An 18,891-nucleotide genomic window follows, 5' to 3' on the forward strand; every position below is an offset into this window, starting at 1 on the left:
ATGGCCGGCCCAATCGAATCCCCGACCCAGTACCAGCGCGACCTTCGAAGCGCCAACCAAGACTTCAAAAGATCAAAGGACTCACGATCCAAGTGGTCTAATGGAGCCCGTCCTCTAGCTGGTTGCCATCTTGACTGGAACACTCTGGAAGCTGTTGGCGGAACCGAACAACAGCGAGCCATGAGCCGGCCTCGGGTCAAGAACAGTGAGACGTATGTCTGCCCTTGAACGCTTGTCACTTTACGTCCTAGCGGCATCCCTAACACTCGCAATAGCTCTCACTACAAGAAGAACTTGCACAACATCACCAAATTCCGGTCACACTCGGAGTTTCCGCAAGGACGGCTGCGCTCGGCGGCTCGTGCGAAGGAACAGATTAAGGATCCTCTCAGTCGGTCAGTCATGAACATGGCGCCAATGCAAGATGTATATGGCGACATTGTTACCGAGGACTGGAAGTACAGCTTCGATCGGGTTGAAAGCCCCGGTCGACCAGTGACGCTCGATATTTTTGTCAAGACGACAGGCCGCGAGACGGAGCGTATGGTGGAGAAGGAGTACGAGATTCTTAATGAGAATGGTCAGGTTCTCAAGGGCCGCAAGGCTCGCCAAAACCTGCGCCAGGAGGGCGGCCGCATCTCGGAGGAAGATGGTTTCCAGCTTGTCTGAAGTCGATAGATGGACGAAGCAAGCCCGCGAATGACTGTACGAGATGAGGACTGGCACTACTCTTGAGAATTTGGGAACCTGGGCGTTGGTGGATTGAGCATGGCATGCGGAATACCTTACCTCGATCATCAAGCGGATCAGGCGGTGCGTCAACACAGCTTGGAAGTGTGAGAACATCTCTATTTGGCGTTGGGTTGAGAGGATAGCGGTATTGGCATCCTTTCGGTTACTAAGCATATGCATATGCATCGCAATGATGACGATGATGAATAATAGCGCATTTGAATTGTGCTCCTCGTACACTGCTGCCGCGTTTCCGTGATTGATACTTGGTGTTGCGGCTCTGTATGGATCGGCGGCCGAGGGTCGGGGTGGGAATTCCCGACCGTGCAGCCGGCTACAAGGTCTCTATGTTATCATCCATGGCTTGCCTCAAAGGTAGCATGTACGGGGTAGGTAGGCGATTCGTAGGATCGGAGTCGGACTTCTTCTATTGCTTGTGATGAGATGAGATGGACCGGGCTGTTGATGGTGATCCTTCAAGGCACCCTGAAGCCAAAAGCGGTTTGGTGCTGACGACCCGAGGCCCACTGCGGTCGCCAGGGAGCGTACAGTTACGCGGGTGCATGGGCGGCAATCCACTATCCAGGGCCGGCCGTGGACCGTGGGTCGTGGCTGATGCATATGGCGGGCAGGGGAGCAAGGGAGGTCTCCATTCGCACTCCGCTGCGGCATGGGGGCTGGAGAAGAATGGTGGTGCCTAATTCAAGCCCCAGTCTGACATTTCTGAAGTGATTTTTTTTTTTAGGTACTTTGGTCTTCACCTCAGGTTCTGACAACGCTTAATAGTAAGGCCCAGTGCGGGCTACTATTCAGAGAGAGGGGGGAGAAGGGTGACCATGCAGATTTCTTTGTCTCAATTCCCCCTTCTCTTTTACTAACTGAACCTTATTGTTCTGCTCCCATTTCTTCTCTTCCCTGTGAACTTTTCATTACTGAAATTACCCTCAAGAGACTCCTCTTATTGTCATGCAGTGACTTTGACTTGATCAACCGCTTACGAACAACCGACGCCTTCAACTGTTCGTCCGATTTCGCTGAGGGACCAGGTTACGCCTTGTACTAAACCATGCCCACGAGCCATATCAACACCACGCAAAACTTGACGATGGCTGCAACGTTGAGCAATGGACGATCCATGGTGTTGCAATCTCGGTCACTACCAGCGCTCCCAACAGATTTCTCAGGTCCCTCGGAGCTGCCGGCGGAGCTTCCACCGTTGCCGTTGCCTCCAATGACGACGAGGGCATCACCACCGCCGCCCCCGCCTCCGGCACCAGTGTCAACGTCCATCATGAACCCAGCATCATCTTCTTTGGTAACAGAAAAGGCATTGCTAGCGAGTCGTTCCAATGACGATGACCTGACGGCCGACAGCGCCGGTACCTCGGAACCCCCGCCATATTCAAGCCCCTCCAATAGCTCGGAGACGTCCATCTCACACGATTCCCAAGGCACACATGGGTTTCACTATTATACTGGCCTACCCAGGCTGGATTACAAGCTTTACTCGCCACCCAATTTCACTCTTTCAACCGACTGTACCACCCTATCGTCCAAGGCAGAGTATCTAACAGCGAGCGCCAGCGCGCTGATAGGGCTCATCAGGTCTCAGGCGAGCATTCCACCCAAGCCGCTGATCCATATCAGAGGAAACCGCGGTCGAACTATTGATTTTGACTTCAAAATGAACCTCATGGGCTTACTGGTGGCTGATGACATGGGCAAGCGTCTGGACTACATTCGGTGTGTTGCGCCGGGCGAGGTAGCGTTCCGCGGCGGCGCCAAGGCCGACGTCCTCCCCGAGGTGGGTGACAGAGAGCTGGATGAATGGTGTCGCCGATTCATCGAGGATCCGGCGCCCGTCAAAAGTTTTGGTGAGTTCGGCTTGCGTTATACGGTATGCGTTTGTTTTGAAGATGGCTAACGTCAAGTCTTCGCCTTGCAGCACTCGAGCGAGTTGTCGCCAACCTAGACACGCTTTACATTGAGGGCCAGATTCGTAGCCTAATTGCCTCGACTCAGTACAAAGGGCAGATCAACATCTCGTTTCCCGTGACGCATTGCAAGGTCAAGGTGAAGAGTGCCGAGAAGCCGAGCAAGCTCTACATGGGCATGAAGAACCTTTTCACGAGCAAGCACAAGTACGAAGTGGTGCAGTCAGTATGGCCCTTTGCGACGGCCAGGAACGGCGAGGAGGGCCGGAGGTGCATGGTGCAAAGTGAAGAAGTGTGGTGGCGGGTAAGTTCAGCTTTTGGAACGCCGTTGCAGTGCCTTTTTGGGTCCTGCAGTTTCCAAGTATCAACATTGACGCTATATTCTTGCAGGAGTGGAGAGATTCAATCAAGTATGCTATGGCACAGAAGAGGCAGAACGGAGCCTATGTGACAAACGAGGACAAGCTGGAGGCACTTATGGAGGGTAAGGGTAAGGGCGTTACGTCCATCGATTGGGGTGGAACTGGACCCGAGCTTGAGGATCACGCCGACTGAGGCTCTCGCGGTCGGCGTGATGCGCGATAACTTGGCGGGGGAGAAGAGTGTGGACTGATGATACCCAAAAGGGCGGTTGAGCCATGTGAAGATGGTACATTGCCTTGTCTAGGAATGGCAGGTTTGTGATGAGTTCCCGCGATCTACCTCAGCTCTGTAGTAGCAACAGAGTAAAGACTGAATAGCTCAGAATCAAAACTTAACGACAAGCTGCGATGTCGAATTTAATTGAGCGTTTCCCGCAGACTTGTATCTGGCAATGTTTTGAGAATCGACACTGAGGCAGAAGGCAGAAGGTGAGAGAGAAAGAGATTAACGGGTAAAAGAAAGACACACATGGTGACATGTAATCGGTTTTCACTGAGCAACTACCTAGTCTGCTAATGCCCGCGTTTACAAATCTTGATGGATCGGACCTAAGAATATTATGAAAGTAAGCGCGTCACTTAGCAAGTTCTTACATGGTATCTATCTTGGTGATATCAGCCTCATTCGACGCCAAGTCGGAAGTTGGCGATGAAGCGTTGCGATGGAGCAGGTGTGGTAAGGCAGAGCTTTCAAGTCGTGGAACGCAAGCAATTGGCAATTGGCAGGGTCCCTCCCATGCAGCTTACCTCTTTCAGATGGAACAACCGACCACAGTGAGTCACCGCCCCGCATCGCCCCAGACCTGCGCCTCTCAGGCTCTTCCGAGTACCCAAGGTAGTTTAGACGCTCCAGGACATGGGCAAACACGCCATCCCGGTTTTCACTTCATCGACCTGGATGAAACTATATGCTTACCTCCTTGTCAGGGCATTGAGGTCAAAAGTCTAGTCGTACTCCGTACGGATACATAGTAGATGTGAGTGGAAAGCGGGACGAGACTGACGCAGTGACACACTCGGCCAGTGACTCCCACTCCCCGCAATTAGCCTCAGCCCCGGTTGCAGAATGAAGACATTCCCACAGTTAATGGGGAAGCTATCGTAGAATTGCAGGGTTTGCCAGTCTCGTTCAATGCGGAACACACCAATGGGATGCGCCGAGAATCCGTTTGATTCAATTCCCATGTCGGACTCAGCCTGCACGACTACGGATACACACTTACACTTACACGGACCTTAATTACCTCTCGTGCCTCTCTGGCTGAACGAGTCGAGTTTCTCACTCGGGCCGCTCAATACAAAAGCGATCGTAAGCCTCACGCCTTTCTACATGTAAGCAACCTCGATCATCAAGTAAACGTAATATTATCGTATAATCCCACTGGGCCCATTACCGACCGACACAGACACTCGACTTCTTTCTTGTCAATTACATACGCCTCTGGGCTCACTACGTATCACACAACAAACCAAACCTTTTCGAAAACTACGGGCGATCTAAGCCATTACCGGGGCCAAGAAACCAACACAAATGGAGTTCAGCGTCCCATCAACTCACGACACGGCTCTTTGCCTCATCCCACCCAAGGAACAATGGCCGCCAATCGACCGTCTTCGGTTCCACAATGACAAGGCCTATGCCAAATGGCCACCTCACATCAACCTCGTTTACCCCTTCACCAGATCTACGGACTCGGAGTCTCTGCACCAAGCCTGTGATGCCATTGTCAACTGCCTCAAGGCTCGACAGGAAACTGGCGACTTCGCTAATACTCCTCTTCTTCTCGACTCGCCAGACTTTTTCGAGCATAAGCACGGCAACACCTTATTTTTATGTGATAAGGATGAAAAAAGGAATCTTCACCTTGCCTCTTTGCGCGCTGCAATTCTCACAGCTATAGGCCAAACACGTCCTACTCCGTACCGAATGCACATGACGATTGCTCAGTGCGAGGACTCAGCAGGGTCATCTAAACTCAAGTTTCTCCTCGAGAAGTTACGGCGCCTACCACCGATTACTTGGGAAGCCACCCAACTAGCCGTCCTAGTTCGTCATGCTTCCGGTCAAATGAAGCTCTGGGGTCTTATTGATCTCACTTCACCTTCACTGAGTCAATGCGATGATTCATTTGGGCTCTTCCCCAAAATGGCTTCGGTCATTATTCCACAGCGATCATGGAGATTTTCCAGCCAAGACTTGGGTTGGCGGCCTGTCGCTTCAGATCCAGCCTCACCCCGCCCAGAGGTCAAGGCAGTAGAGAATCTCATCGTCGCCAGCTGGAACGTTTTGGCAGAGTTCGAATGGCCCCCGTCCCGTAGTAGATACCCCGTTATTGTCGACAATCTACTTGCACGAAATGCCGTTGCGGACATCTTGGTACTCCAGGAAGTGACAGACGACTTCTTACCTTTCTTACTGAAAGACAACCGAATTCGCAATTTGTACCCTAATGCCTCCCACGGGTCTCCTGACGTCCCTACTGCCGGTCCATTGCCCAGCATTCTCAACCACGTGGTCCTTAGCAAGTATGCATTCTCATGGGAGTATCTTCCCTTCGTACGCCCGCACAAGGGATCATGCATACTCAGCTTTGGCGATCTGGCACATGGCGAGGGAGAGGAACCGGCTGCTCCTCTGGTCCTGGCAACTTGTCACCTGAGCCATGGTCTGACAGACGGCGCAGTGGTTGCCAAGGAAAGGTTAGCCACAGATTCCTGCCGAGCCTAATATGTTTTCTGTACTAACATATCATCTTTAGGGAACTCCAGGGGTTACTGAGTCATCTCAAGAACAACTACGCTTCACATCAATGGATCATCGCGGGTGATTTCAACATCACAACATCCTCCTACACTGTGGACGCTGCTGTCAAGAAGGGGGCCATCACTGTCCAGACAGAGAATATCCTCCGAGGCATCGAAACAACTCTGGCAAAGGCCGACCTTTTAGACGTATGGATGGTCTCGCGCATCGAGACTGGCGTGAGTGACAACTTCAGAGGGGATCTCACACAAATGTTTGAGGGTGAGCAAGGAGCAACTTTTGACCCTACTGCGAACCCCCACGCCAGCAAGATGGTTGGAACTGGGCTAGGCAACCGTCCACAGCGATACGACCGCATCTTGGTCAAGGGCGCCGGTCCTTTCCAGATATCTCGTTTCAACATGTTTGGCTTCGTCGCTGGCAAGAATGAGACCGGAGAAGAGCCCCTGTACCCAAGTGATCACTGGGGTGTTCGATGTCTCTTGCAGCGCTCACACGCAAAGGATGCCACCAGCAATGCACGGGCGATCCCTCTCGATCTCAAGAGAGCGCCAGACGGTTTGTCAGATACCACAGGGTTGACCAAGTGCCTGGAGAATCTCGAGGTGTTTCCATCAGCACAAGACGAGGCAGTTCGAACTGAGGCGATTCGATTACTTCGTCAAATCCTAATCGAGTCCGACCAAACAGACATGGACAACAAACGAGGCCGTCCGGCCATTGTACTTGTCCCCGTAGGATCCTATGGTCTTGGCACTTGGTCTAGGAACTCGGATATCGACTGCTTCTTCATCGGGTCCATCAGTCCCCGTGTCTTCTTCACTCTGGCAAGACAAAGACTAAGAAAGTCGGGCATTCCTGGTATTCGTCTTCTGAGGAAAGTCAAAGCCAAGACCGGGACGATGCTCGATGTGGAGGTTCTCGGCGTGAGATGCGATCTCCAGTATTGCCAGGCGCCCAACATCGTGGGCGAGTGGCCCGACGTTCTGAAGCGTCCCGCTTCAGACCCGGCATTCAGCTTGTCTGCCCAGACATTGTTGAAGCTGAAGCCCGCGAGAGACCTGTTCTATCTCCAGCGATCCATCCCGGACTTGGCCCAGTTCCGATTGAGCCACCAGACCATCAAGACTTGGGCCAAGGCGCGTGGAGTCTACGCTGCCAAATTTGGATACCTCGGAGGCATCCACCTGACCGTCATGTTGGTCAATGTCTGCAAGGTGCTTCTGCACAACGGTGGTGCTGTTTCTGCTGCCGACGTTATTGCGACCTTCTTTGACCACTATTCGCGGTTCGACTGGCAAAACGACATGGTCTTCGACCCGTTCTTCCATAAGAACCTCAGATACCACCGAACAAGTAGAGAGGCCCTGGTTCTGCTCGGGTGGCATTCGCCAACGCTCAACACGGCACTCAATGCCTCCGTCCCGACCGTCAAGATTATCGCGACCGAAATCCGACAAGCCAACAAGCTGCTATCCGCCGATAGCGCAAGTTGGGAATCTTTGCTTCCAGTGCCGGAGCCCGGCCGAGGAAACATCATGTCGCCGAGCGCTACGAACTTTCTCACGTCGTTTCGGTCCTTTGTAGACCTGCGAGTACATTACTGGGGAGCATCGCTAGAGCGTGGAAGTAGGCTTATCGGTTGGCTAGAGTCTCGATGTGCCTCTCTCCTCGTTGGTAAGTCGCCCCGTCAACCCTGACCCCCATCCTACGTGCTGCTCATTTGCTGGCATTGCCCAAAGATATCAACAGAAGAGTCCCGCAGCTTTCAGCGAGGATCTGGCCTGCGAGATTTGTCGACGAATCTACGTGTGACCCTCAAAACACCCAGGGCGATTACCAGGGCTCATACCTCGTCGGCCTGGAATGGATGGAACAGGACGAGAAGCCAGACAAAGGCGACTTGGAAGTTGCACAGAGCAACCTCAGGGCCGTTTTGCAGCAGTTTGAGAAGCTAATCCTGTGTGACGAGAAGTACTTTGATCCTAACACATCATGGTTCAGCGTGACAATAGTCAGAGCCAGTGAGCTGGGAGATTTGCGCTTGGATGATCGTGAATGGGGTGCATACGTCGACGGCGACGACGACTCGGACACAGAAGACGAAGACGACACCGAGGACGAGGACGAGGAAGAGCTGGCCGCCCTGGAGAGGCTCGCCGCCGAGAAGCTGAGCAAGAAGACCAAGTCATCAAAGCAGCGCACGGGAACGACCAACCCCAAGCCTGAGGGAATGGGCAAGTTCCGCACTGCGCTGGATGTGCTCAACCGACTGCGATGGGATCCCGATATCGACAGCAACGACTACATCATTGGATACGAGGACAGATTCCTGGGACCACAGGAGAAAGCCCTGTCAGCCTGGAAGAGCGAGCAGACGCATGAGGAGTTCATCCCTCAGCATCGGATTTTGTGGTTCAAGCGCGCCAGCGACGGCGTGATTATGTGGCACAGGTTGGAGCGCATCGATTTGCTCTTCAAGAAGACTTGATTTGAGTTTGGCACATTGGTTTAGGCTGAAGCCAAGGTGGCCAAATGTAGCAGTGTATGGGAATAGACCTTGCTGAGCAATGTAAACATCCGGCATGGATGGCTACACCTTTAGTATGGGTAGCCTTTGGCGAATGAGAATGATGACCATGCTTAATTGACATGGTCCGGCATATTGATCTCACGACAGCTCCGAACCACGTACTTGAAACAAGAGATGAGATCTAATGTGATGTTTTATATGCACGAGAAGGATCGCCAATCCATGAATTGGTATTCGCCACCGAAACGCCCCGCCAAAGTTCCAGAACAATGCTAAACAAACAAAAAGGTGACAAGAGAAGAACCAGGCATCCTCACCGGGAACATGGTCGGGTATGATCTATGCGTACACAATGCCCTCCTCAATAGAGCGTCATGAAGACAGCGGCAATTTGAGACTTGTCGTATTTGACATACTTGCCCTTGCCCTTGTCAACTTCGTGGTACCGGTCCCAGAACCGGTTGTAAAGGGGCTCGAGCATCTGCTGAATATCTCTTGCAAGCATCTGGCGCACGTCCCTTTCCATGTTGTACGTCTTGTGCCGGCTGACCATTTCATCAAAGGAGGCATTGAATGCCTGGAACTTGCTCTTGATGTTGTCCTTGTCCTTGCTGCTAAGGCCCTTGAGAATTGAGGCAGAATCAGCCTGTCCGGACTGGGGTCTTGCTTTGCTGGTGTGAATCACATCAAACAAGTGCGTGGAGACCTCCTTGCAATCCATCGTATACATGCCCGTTGCTTTCTTGCGCCATTGGTCCAGCATACTCATCCTGCCCTCAAGGAGTGGTGCAAGGTCGGAGTCGCGGATCATTCTTTCAATGATGATAACGCTGTTGGCCAGGAATACGCCAATCACAGCTCGGCCGCCCTTGAGAACCATCTTGGCCTTTGAGTCCAGTCCCGCCATGAGCATTTCGACGGTGTCTGAGCAGTAGTGCGAGAAGATTTCTTTCCCGTCTGCGCCAATATCAAAGGAAGCAAGACTAGGAATTGCGTCGGTTGATCGTCCATCTGCAGCAGCATTTGATCTCCATCCTCCGTCGCCTAGAGAGAACATGATGCTGGAGACGGGCCGCAGGAATTCAACCATGGTTTGCAACCGCTGCATTGTCGCCGATATAATAGGTATCGGTGCACCGTCCTGCGGAAGTGTTTGCATAGCAGCGATCTTTCGTTTCGTGTCATCCAACAACTCTCCCAACGAGAGTTTAGCAGTCTCTCGCACAGGCCGAAGAGCTGAGGCAAGTGAAGACTTGAGCTCGCCTGTACGTGTCTCCAGGTTGCTTGAGAGACCAGACATGATCTCGGTGATCTCGTAGGCGAGATAGCAGTCTGTGTCCAAGTGCCCCTTGATGTGGTTGTTCAGCTCCCGCAAAGTACGTGCAAGTTCGGCCATAGCGCTCTGGCACGTAGCTTGGAAGAGGGGACCCCAATCTTCGCGGGTAAAGATGCTACAAATATTGTCGTACTCGGCCAAAAACGCGCCTTCCATGGCCTGCGCGTACGTGCCGATGCCATTGGTGCCTGCGCGGTAGATAGCATCGGGGTTTTTCTTCTTCGTCGTGTTGACGCTGGCAGCAGCCAGGTTGGCCAAGGTAGAGGAAAGATAGGGACCGCGTATTTCGGCATAGATCTTGGCAATGGTCGAGTCTTGCGGGGCAGCGGCAGCACCAGCGTTCTGGCGATGGTTGCTCGTGATGTACGAGTTGACTAGGCCGAGGCGTGTCACCTTGTCTTGGGACAGTACAGGGAATGGCATATCCTTGGTAATGTAATGCAGCGGCTCGATTGATCGTGGGGTTTCTCCTCGCAACAGTCTGTCGAAATGGCCCTCAAGCTGAGAGTTGCCTGACTTGATTAGGCGGACCAGCTCAGCCATTGTCTGTTGGTTCGCTCGTAGGTTGGAGGCTTGCATATTCTCAAGTGACTTGGACAGTCGCTTGATCGAGGCGAGGTAGTTGGAAAGACCAGCCTTGTCCGGACCGGCGCGGATGATTTGTTCTTCGTCATTCTTACTATCGGCGGGTTGACGGAGTCGTTCGATGGCAGCGAGGACGGAATCGATATCTGCGAGCGAGGGTGTCAATGTCAGCTGAAGCCCTGTCAAGCATGCGTGAGTATAGACGTACTGTTGCCCAAGACCTGAAGCTTCTTCGTCTCTCCACTGAGAGGACCGGCTACTTCTTTGACGCTCTTGCCGGTAGATTCCAACCTTCCCATGCATGCTTGGATCTTCTTGGTCAATTGAGTAGTCTTCTCAAGTCGCGAGTTGAGCACATCGACCTCAGCACGAGCTTCTTCGTCGGCATGGCGACTGGTCGCAGGCCCGACGGACATTGTGCGCGTCCCTTACTGCTACAGCGCTTGCAAGTTGCGGCCAGGTGGGGGTAAAGCAAGGAGTGTCGGAGTTGGAGACCGCAGGGAGTTGAAGTGTAGGATCGGACCGTCGTCAGCGCTGTGGGGTTCGTGGGCAGTCAAGAGCCGGGCGAGATCAGGATTGCCGAAGGTGTAATCTCGTGTCGCCAGTGCTCTATCTCCGCGTAGGCAAAATCACCTACGAAGTCGTGGGATGGCTGGCTCAGAAGTGGTGGTGGTGAGCTTCCGAGGGTACATTGGCAGACGGCAGGACGTGCGGAGCGAGAGCTTGGTACGGATGGGGAAAGGGAATGTGTATTGTGCTCTTGCGGGCTTCTGCTATGTCAGGCGCACCCGAATGTGCCTAAGCTGATCGGATGAGGTACATGTGGTTCTGCTGCGCTGTCGCCTGTGTGTATTGAGAGCAAGTAAGTTCAGGAACCTGGGGGTTGGATGAACAGTTGGGATGGATTATGTCATCCCATGTTTGTCGCACCGCCCTCTCATGCCTTTCGAGTCCCAGATATCCGTACGTTTATCACTTCAATTAGAAACAAGGTCCACGAAATCGCCACCCTTAATGTATGAAGGTTCTATTCAACGCACTTTATTCAACAAAAGTTCTCTCTTAGAGTAACTTTACAATCTCGGTTTTTTCACCACTTCTTCCATATACTCTTCTTGTCTCTTCATATACCTATTATTTAGTACGCATGTGGTATTATCGAACGTTGCCAAACTAGTCTTTTCTTGCTACTCTCGCATGGTATACATGCAGTGTAGAAATTGTGACAATAGTGACATTCAAGTCAGTCAAATAGCTGACCGGGACTTCTCCAGTCCGACGAAATAACTCTTGATCAACTTCACCACCGTCTCGGCAATGAACTCAACGTCGCTCCGTGTCACAGTATACGGCGGCGCCACAATGATGTGATCACCTAGAACGCCGTCCATAGTTCCCGCACCAGGGTAAATCACGATGCCGTATTCTTCGGTGCGCCCAAGATCGCTCATCTCCGTCGCCACCTGTACTTCTCTTGGCCAAGGTTCCTTGCTCACCTTGTCCCGCACAAACTCAATACCCCAGAAGAGTCCCTTGCCGCGGATATCTCCCACGTAAGGTTCGTCCTTGAGGCCCTCCTTCAAGAGTTCCGAAAGGAGTTGGCCCATGGCTCGCACGTTGGCGAGGAGGCCATCCGACTCAATGATATGCTGTACCTCAAGTGCTGCTGCGCACGCAATAGGGTGGCCTTGATATGTGTGCCCATGAACGAAACAACTGTACCGCGTCAGCGTGGCCCTTTCACCAGCGAGACGCACTCAGAGACCACTCCATGGAACTCACCTGGAACCCTTCTCCAACATATCGGCTACTCCCTTGTTGACCAGAACGCCTGCAATCGGTTGGTAACCCCCGGCTAGGCCCTTGCCAATAGTCTGGATATCGGGTACTACCCCCTCGCCCTCCCAAGCATGGAGAGTCCCAGAGCGGCCCATGCCGCTCATGACTTCGTCCATAATCAGAAGCGCTCCATGCCGATCGCAAACTGCCTTCACAGCCTTGAAATAACCGCTCACAGATGGGACACAACCCAGAGCCTATTTAGAAATGTTAGTCGATCTTGTCTAGACCACGGCTGCTTTGTGCCTCTTCAGCGGATCGTCTTACAGCTCCAACAACCGGCTCCGCCACAAAAGCGCACACATTCCCCGGTCCTACCCGTGTAAACTCATCGTCGAGCTCCTGAGCAAGGCGAGCCACATATGAGGCGTCCGGTTCCCCAGGCGCTTTGCCCCTGTACTCATAACAAGGGGCCACATGAGAGACGATGTTGTCGAGGAGCATCGGCGTGAATTTAGCTCGGCGAGAAACATGACCACCCATCGAAAGTGCGCCCAGAGTTGTTCCATGATATGACCTTTCCCGAGCTATGAAAAGGTGTCTCTGTGGCTCTGGCGTGTCCTTCTCTAGGAAGAACTGCCTTGCGAGCTTCATCGCTGCCTCCATGGCCTCGGATCCTACAATAATTAACAAGAAATCGGCCCTGATCGATTACATCAGACCTACCACTGCTGACGAGGTAAGCTCGTGACATCTGGCCGCCGGTCGAATCGACGAGAAACTGGCACAATTTCTCGCAGGTGGGGGTTGTGAAGAATGTCGAAGGACTATATGCGATACTGTTGATCTGCCGCACCATAGCGTCTGCCACTCTTTTGTCACCATGACCGATACAAGCGACAGCGGCGCCTCCAGAGGCGTCAAAGAGTTTTCTGCCACCTTCTACCACATAGTGGTGACCTTCACCACCAACAATGCGTGCAAACTGACCCCGTAGATCTCGATGAAGCACTGGTGAGTGGCTCGCATCAGTGAACTCTACGGTATCAAGGGGTTTGAGAACCATTGTGAGTAAAGCACGATATACGTTGAGGAGCGGCGTATTGGTTGGGGTCCGTAAGCAAGGTCTGGATGATAGAGGGAATAGAGCGGTGTAAGCAGTGGACAACACTAGCAGGCCAACGTTCTTGTCGAGCCTTTAATACTGTTCACCTCCCATCTCACGAAGCTCCTCTTCACAAGTGCTTCAATACCTGCAGTCATTAATGTGTAAGATATCGGCAAGCCGAACCTAGGAATGTCCGCCTCTCTGTACTAGGGTCCGAGGTAGCGTACCAAAGCCTGACGTGGGAGGAGGGGGACGCATTGGCGCATCCACCGTGGTGTGGAGAGGGGGCGTGGATATGGAGAATAGAGTTCAGAGTAGGTAAGTGAGTGATACAACTTGGAGAACCATGACGGAAGCCTCCCACCGAAGAGAATACCCCCGGCCAAGCGAGCCGTGTGAGCTTGATCTGGCCCCGGTCGTGAGCATGGTGCTCCGCCCCCGTCTAGACGGAGGCACACCATCGGCTTACCAAACGGTGCTCTCTCTCGATGCGCCATGCCGCTCCAGTACGAAAACGGATAGCCGCGGAACGACGTGCAGCAAATGACGCCTCTGATACGAGTCCAGCACTCCATCTCAACAGAAAATGTAAGATTATCTCTTTGAGGTACTCGCAGAATCGTCGATGGGGAAGGGCATTCAGAGCGCCGTTGAGCTGATTTGCGATATCTTCGCAAGCTGCGAGTATCCGATGAGAGACTGGACCCGCGAAGGTGGAGCAGCTAGTAACAGTGTCGGATCGTTCCGATGCCGTGTCACCTTTCATCGGGATGCCGATATACTTTCGGGCCGGTCATTTCGGTGTCACTGTCCCGTGCCCAAGATAAGTTAGTATGGAACCATAGATGTTCTCGTCGCGAGAAGTTTCCTCCCGCTGAGTGCGTGTACAGATATTGGGCAACTGCAAGACCGTTCTTGCATTGTGAACTTCATGTACGAAGTAACCGCACCGGCGATATCTCTACACCCTTATCTCACCCGACGATGCCCAGCCCCCTTGGATTTCCATTTCTCATTCAACCCCTGTATGCATACAGAACCGGTTGAGAGCGACAAGGATTGGCGGATGTGACTCGTCACTAGTGAGATGAAGTCCGACCTTGGGGCCAGCAGTGGAGGAAGAGATCCTCTATAGAATTAACCGGCTGGACTTGCGAGTTGCAACCTATGCCAGCAAAGCAGGTATTCGCGCGCTATCCGCCTGGTGCAATCTTTTGCGACTGGTAGTAGCTCAGTGCGTAAAGGTACGAGACATTTCCCTTGTCTCATCGTTGCGGATCGGCTATAAGTGGACACGTGCTTACCAAAGGACGAGAAAGAGCATCAAGGAATCCCATTACACGGAGTCGTCGATAGGGTAAAGTGTCACTCCATGAGCTCGACGTCCACCATGCGGGTGACCAACGTTTGACAGCAGACGTTGCATTAAACAACGACGCTGAAAGGAAGTGGGCACCGGAGAATCTGCTTCGTATCTGCAAGAAGCCTGCGGAAGCAAGACTTGCCAGGGCGTCCCAGACTGTTGGGTCTTGGGTACGTGGCTGAGATTATCTGGTAGGCAAGTCTCTGATTTTTCCACGATTCGGCGGGCGTCCCTACGATGGTCCCTACGATGGTCCATTGTTGAGACTGACAGGTCGAGGCCTACAACGAGCGAGTAGCTTTTCTCGGCGAACCACACCGTCGAGGTAATGTGAGCATGGTTCATGTGCGACGAAGACACGGCATTGACCCGGGTGTTATCTGCCTCCCGTGGGCAGGGTATATTAAAGGCACCCAAAGTGGTCCAACAGGCGTGTTACGTGGGATACGAAAGGTGAGCTGATCTCGCCCCGGCGGAAGTGTCAACGCTGGGCAATAGTCGGGATGATGGCCCGCAAATGGTACTGTTATAGTAACGACGATTCTGGCGTGCCGAAGACAGGTCACCTTAGTACAGAGAAATGGCCCCTCACGATGTGGAGGAGGAAATGCCGCAAAACCGAGAGCCGCATTTCGGGGCAAACCCTCGTGGGAATAAAAGCGAGCGTCTCGAATTCTGCAGAGACACTAGGAAACGGCGGAATGAGACTACTGTGACGACCTGTACCCAAGTATGAGCTGAGCGGACAGATGGTTCTCAGCTTATCTTCAACACCAGGATAGGCCAATCCGTGGTCGGCGTTAGGGCGAATATGGTGACAGACCGACGATGCACTGGACTATGTGACGCTTGAAATACCTACCTTAGCCAGGTACCGAAGTACCTTACCTCAAGCATTGTTGGAAGGCGGGGGGGGGGGGAGGTCGGCATCAGCCACATGTCTTTAGGGCGCAGAGGGGCAAGCCACGGTTGCCTTGCCAAACCAAAAACCACTTTACGCGTCCCACATCGGGGCGCGTCGCTTCGCGTTTTTGGATGGGAATTGGTCCCCTCCTTTTTTTTCCCTTGTCGCTCACACTCTCTGCGGCGGATCACATTCCCCCTCCACCTCGACCCTTCAGTATTGACACTTCTGCAGCCTCCTTGTACGGATACCTCATGTTGTCAGCTATTTTTGAAACCCCACGCACTTGATACCCTTCTCTCCCGAGACTCTTTTACTTCCGTTGAATTAAGTCTCGACTCTGACAACAATTGCCGCCGCCATGGATTCGTTCATGCTGCAGGATGCAGCCGCCTTGGACCGCGTGCGCTTGGCCCAGGAGTTCCTCGATCCTCGTACGTTTGCCTTCGCATACCCGTACATATCTGTGCGCCTCTGGATGTTGCACACTGACCTGGTTCGACCGCAGAGAATGACTCTCAAGGACGCAGCTACAGATCCGCCATCATCTTGATGTTGCAAAAGCAGCAGAGAAGACTTGTTGTCAACCTCGACCAACTACGCGCCCATAATGCCGAACTTGCCTCTGGAATTCTTCAAGACCCTTTCGACTATAGTCTTGCCTTCAACCATGCCCTGAAACAAATCGTCAAGACACTGCCCCAGTCCGGCGATGCGGAAAAGTTGAATGAGATCTCCTACTACTGCGCATGGGCCGGTAGCTTTGGCATGAATGCCTGCAACCCTCGCACATTGTCCTCCCAGCACCTAAACAGCATGGTGTCCCTCGAAGGCATTGTGACGAGATGCTCGCTGATTCGGCCCAAGGTTGTCAAGAGTGTGCATTACAACGAGAACAAGGATGTCTTCCACTTCCGGGAGTACCAAGACCAGACCATGACCAACGGAGTCACCACATCGAGCGCCTACCCTCAAGAGGACGACGAAGGCAACCCGCTTACTACCGAGTACGGCTTCAGCACCTACAGAGATCACCAGACCGTTTCTATTCAGGAGATGCCCGAGCGTGCCCCAGCGGGTCAGTTGCCTCGTGGCGTGGATGTCATCCTCGATGATGACCTTGTCGACAAGGTCAAGCCTGGCGACCGCGTGCAACTCGTCGGTATCTACAGAACCCTCGGGAACAGAAACACAAACCATAATAGCGCCTTGTTCAAGACGGTTATCATCGCCAATCACATTCTTCTCCTGTCATCGAAATCGGGAGGTGGTGTGGCCACTGCCACTATAACCGATACGGATATTCGAAACATCAACAAAGTAGCAAAGAAGAAGAATCTTCTCGATCTCCTTTCCCAGTCACTCGCGCCCAGTATTTACGGCCACGCATACATCAAGAAGGCAATTCTTTTGATGCTGCTTGGTGGCATGGAGAAGAATTTGGAAAATGGCACTCATTTGAGAGGTGACATCAACATCCTCATGGTGGGAGACCCCTCCACGGCCAAGTCCCAGCTTCTTCGATTCGTCCTCAATACGGCGCCACTAGCAATTGCTACTACCGGTCGAGGTTCCTCAGGTGTCGGTCTGACGGCCGCTGTGACTTCGGATAAGGAGACGGGTGAGAGGAGACTTGAGGCCGGAGCTATGGTCATGGCTGATCGTGGCGTGGTATGCATTGACGAGTTCGACAAGATGTCCGATATTGATCGTGTTGCAATTCACGAAGTCATGGAACAGCAGACTGTCACAATTGCCAAGGCTGGTATTCACACTTCGCTCAACGCTAGGTGCAGCGTTGTTGCTGCTGCCAACCCCATCTTTGGCCAATACGACACCCACAAGGACCCCCATAAGAACATCGCCCTTCCAGACTCCCTCCTGTCTCGTTTCGATCTGTTGTTCGTCGTTACCGATGATATCGAGGATACTCGGGACCGGCAGGTTTCGGAGCACGTTCTGCGGATGCACCGTTACCGTCAACCAGGGACAGAAGAGGGTGCGCCGGTGCGTGAGAACGCCGGCCAAGCCCTCGGCGTTGCCATCAACAACCAAGCCGATACCCAGCGCCCGACCGATGTGTTCGAGAAGTTCGATGCGATGCTTCACGCTGGCGTCACTCTTACCACTGGACGCGGCGCGAACAAGAAGCCCGAGGTGCTCAGCATTCCTTTTATGAAGAAATACATTCAATATGCCAAGACCAGAATTCGGCCTGTCTTGACTCAGGCCGCGTCAGATCGCATCTCTGACATTTATGTTGGCCTCAGAAACGATGAGATGGAGGGTAACCAGCGCAGAACCAGCCCTCTGACCGTCCGTACTTTGGAAACTCTTATTCGTTTGGCTACCGCCCACGCCAAGTCCCGACTCTCAAACCGAGTAGACGAGCGCGATGCACTTGCGGCCGAGGCAATCCTCCGTTTTGCCCTGTTCAAGGAGGTGGTCGAGGACGAGTCGAGAAAGAAGCGCAGGAAAACTCAGACCACCGAATTTGCTTCATCAAGCGATGAAAGCTCGTCTGATGACGACGATGATGCAACCTTCAAGAAGACGACAACACGGACGCCCGTCCCGAGGTCCTCGCGATCGACGCGAGGCGTGGCCCGGCCTCGGCGGACCGCGGGTGCTAGCAGTGCCAACGAAGATGCCCCTGAAAGCGACGCGGAGACGCCTGCCGAGCCTGATGCAGTGGAGGAAGCAGAGGAGGATATCTACGAGGCGACGCCACGGAGGTCCCGTCGTCGCGGTGATGGCGCGGCTTCTTCAAGTGCGGCAACGCACACGCAAACATCATTTGCTTCATCCCTGCCTGCTTCTCAACTGCCTTCCCAGTTACAAGACAACGGTGAGGATGATGACGAGCTGGCATCGGGAGCAGCTGGCCTCGCCATTGCTGACGAACCCATCAGTCCTCAGCGATTGACTGTGTTCAGAAGCGCTCTTGGCCAGCTACTCAACTCGGCCTTGTTCGACGACGATTCTGCCAATGTCAATGCTGTTCTTGAAGCCGTCAACACTAAGTTGCAGTCGCGTAGCGGCAGTGCCTTCAGCAAGGAAGAGGCCGTCAAAGCTCTCAAGAAGATGGATGAAGCCAACCAGATTATGTAAGTTCCCCCGCTTGATCTCTCATCTTCTATTCTTATGTGGCTAACCGAGAGACAGGTACACTGATGGAGAGCTTGTGTACAAGATTTAAGGCCGGATGTCTTGATGTGGGATTGTTTGCGGTATGATATCTGGCGTTGGTATTATGAGAGGAAGGCGGCGTCCCTGAGAGACATTGCCATGTTACGTAACGAATAGAGACTCGACTACCATGATTTTTGCGCAGTGGTCTGTAAGGTGTCAGATCCAACGGGTCAAACTTTGCATTAACTTTTGCTCTTATTTGTCTACCTCTTTCTAGACGTATGATCACGGATGAAGCA

General features: G+C 53.0%; 6 protein-coding genes across 6 annotated transcripts; 4 read left to right on the forward strand and 2 right to left on the reverse strand.

Moving 5' to 3' along the window:
- Window positions 1–669, forward strand: BDP55DRAFT_540393 (uncharacterized protein; the record flags this gene model as incomplete). Its single annotated transcript, XM_060568119.1, has 2 exons — window positions 1–212; window positions 276–669. 2 exons carry the CDS (start codon window positions 1–3, stop codon window positions 667–669), a joined length of 606 nt encoding a protein of 201 aa, XP_060435385.1.
- Window positions 670–1,479: 810 nt separating this feature from the next.
- BDP55DRAFT_644222 (uncharacterized protein) lies at window positions 1,480–3,476 on the forward strand. Its single transcript, XM_060573574.1, has 3 exons — window positions 1,480–2,606; window positions 2,678–2,970; window positions 3,057–3,476. The coding sequence occupies exons 1-3, from the start codon at window positions 1,799–1,801 to the stop codon at window positions 3,219–3,221; spliced, it is 1,266 nt and encodes a 421-aa protein (XP_060435386.1). The 5' UTR covers window positions 1,480–1,798; the 3' UTR covers window positions 3,222–3,476.
- Window positions 3,477–4,446: 970 nt separating this feature from the next.
- On the forward strand, window positions 4,447–8,553 carry BDP55DRAFT_201262 (endonuclease/Exonuclease/phosphatase). The gene is made up of 3 exons (XM_060565940.1): window positions 4,447–5,788; window positions 5,848–7,525; window positions 7,582–8,553. The coding sequence occupies exons 1-3, from the start codon at window positions 4,620–4,622 to the stop codon at window positions 8,341–8,343; spliced, it is 3,609 nt and encodes a 1,202-aa protein (XP_060435387.1). The 5' UTR covers window positions 4,447–4,619; the 3' UTR covers window positions 8,344–8,553.
- A 193-nt stretch (window positions 8,554–8,746) lies between these two features.
- BDP55DRAFT_723287 (Exo70 exocyst complex subunit) lies at window positions 8,747–10,722 on the reverse strand (the record flags this gene model as incomplete). The annotated part of the gene is made up of 2 exons (XM_060578723.1): window positions 8,747–10,452; window positions 10,515–10,722. The coding sequence occupies 2 exons, from the start codon at window positions 10,720–10,722 to the stop codon at window positions 8,747–8,749; spliced, it is 1,914 nt and encodes a 637-aa protein (XP_060435388.1).
- A 614-nt stretch (window positions 10,723–11,336) lies between these two features.
- On the reverse strand, window positions 11,337–13,275 carry BDP55DRAFT_201215 (aminotransferase). Its single transcript, XM_060565939.1, has 4 exons — window positions 12,812–13,275; window positions 12,413–12,762; window positions 12,089–12,342; window positions 11,337–12,022 (listed from the first exon to the last, which is right to left on the reverse strand). Exons 1-4 carry the CDS (start codon window positions 13,149–13,151, stop codon window positions 11,554–11,556), a joined length of 1,413 nt encoding a protein of 470 aa, XP_060435389.1. The 5' UTR covers window positions 13,152–13,275; the 3' UTR covers window positions 11,337–11,553.
- Window positions 13,276–15,592: 2,317 nt separating this feature from the next.
- BDP55DRAFT_644236 (MCM2/3/5 family protein) lies at window positions 15,593–18,832 on the forward strand. The gene is made up of 3 exons (XM_060573575.1): window positions 15,593–15,894; window positions 15,969–18,567; window positions 18,626–18,832. Exons 1-3 carry the CDS (start codon window positions 15,822–15,824, stop codon window positions 18,657–18,659), a joined length of 2,706 nt encoding a protein of 901 aa, XP_060435390.1. The 5' UTR covers window positions 15,593–15,821; the 3' UTR covers window positions 18,660–18,832.
- Window positions 18,833–18,891: the final 59 nt, after the last annotated feature.

The sequence above is a fragment of the Colletotrichum godetiae genome, assembly GCF_030913485.1.
Source record: "Colletotrichum godetiae strain CBS 193.32 chromosome Unknown BDP55scaffold_3, whole genome shotgun sequence".
Classification (NCBI taxonomy): domain Eukaryota; kingdom Fungi; phylum Ascomycota; class Sordariomycetes; order Glomerellales; family Glomerellaceae; genus Colletotrichum; species Colletotrichum godetiae.

Coding starts and splice junctions, on each gene's coding strand:
- BDP55DRAFT_644222 (XM_060573574.1), top strand. CDS start 1,799: ATGCCCACGAGCCATATCAACACCACGCAAAACTTGACGATGGCTGCA. Junction 2,607..2,677: donor GGCGCCCGTCAAAAGTTTTG/GTGAGTTCGGCT, acceptor TTCGCCTTGCAG/CACTCGAGCGAGTTGTCGCC. Junction 2,971..3,056: donor GTGAAGAAGTGTGGTGGCGG/GTAAGTTCAGCT, acceptor ATATTCTTGCAG/GAGTGGAGAGATTCAATCAA.
- BDP55DRAFT_201262 (XM_060565940.1), top strand. CDS start 4,620: ATGGAGTTCAGCGTCCCATCAACTCACGACACGGCTCTTTGCCTCATC. Junction 5,789..5,847: donor GCAGTGGTTGCCAAGGAAAG/GTTAGCCACAGA, acceptor TATCATCTTTAG/GGAACTCCAGGGGTTACTGA. Junction 7,526..7,581: donor CTCGATGTGCCTCTCTCCTC/GTTGGTAAGTCG, acceptor GCTCATTTGCTG/GCATTGCCCAAAGATATCAA.
- BDP55DRAFT_201215 (XM_060565939.1), bottom strand. CDS start 13,151: ATGGTTCTCAAACCCCTTGATACCGTAGAGTTCACTGATGCGAGCCAC. Junction 12,343..12,412: donor CGGAGCCGGTTGTTGGAGCT/GTAAGACGATCC, acceptor ATTTCTAAATAG/GCTCTGGGTTGTGTCCCATC. Junction 12,023..12,088: donor ATGTTGGAGAAGGGTTCCAG/GTGAGTTCCATG, acceptor GACGCGGTACAG/TTGTTTCGTTCATGGGCACA.
- BDP55DRAFT_644236 (XM_060573575.1), top strand. CDS start 15,822: ATGGATTCGTTCATGCTGCAGGATGCAGCCGCCTTGGACCGCGTGCGC. Junction 15,895..15,968: donor CCAGGAGTTCCTCGATCCTC/GTACGTTTGCCT, acceptor GTTCGACCGCAG/AGAATGACTCTCAAGGACGC. Junction 18,568..18,625: donor GATGAAGCCAACCAGATTAT/GTAAGTTCCCCC, acceptor ACCGAGAGACAG/GTACACTGATGGAGAGCTTG.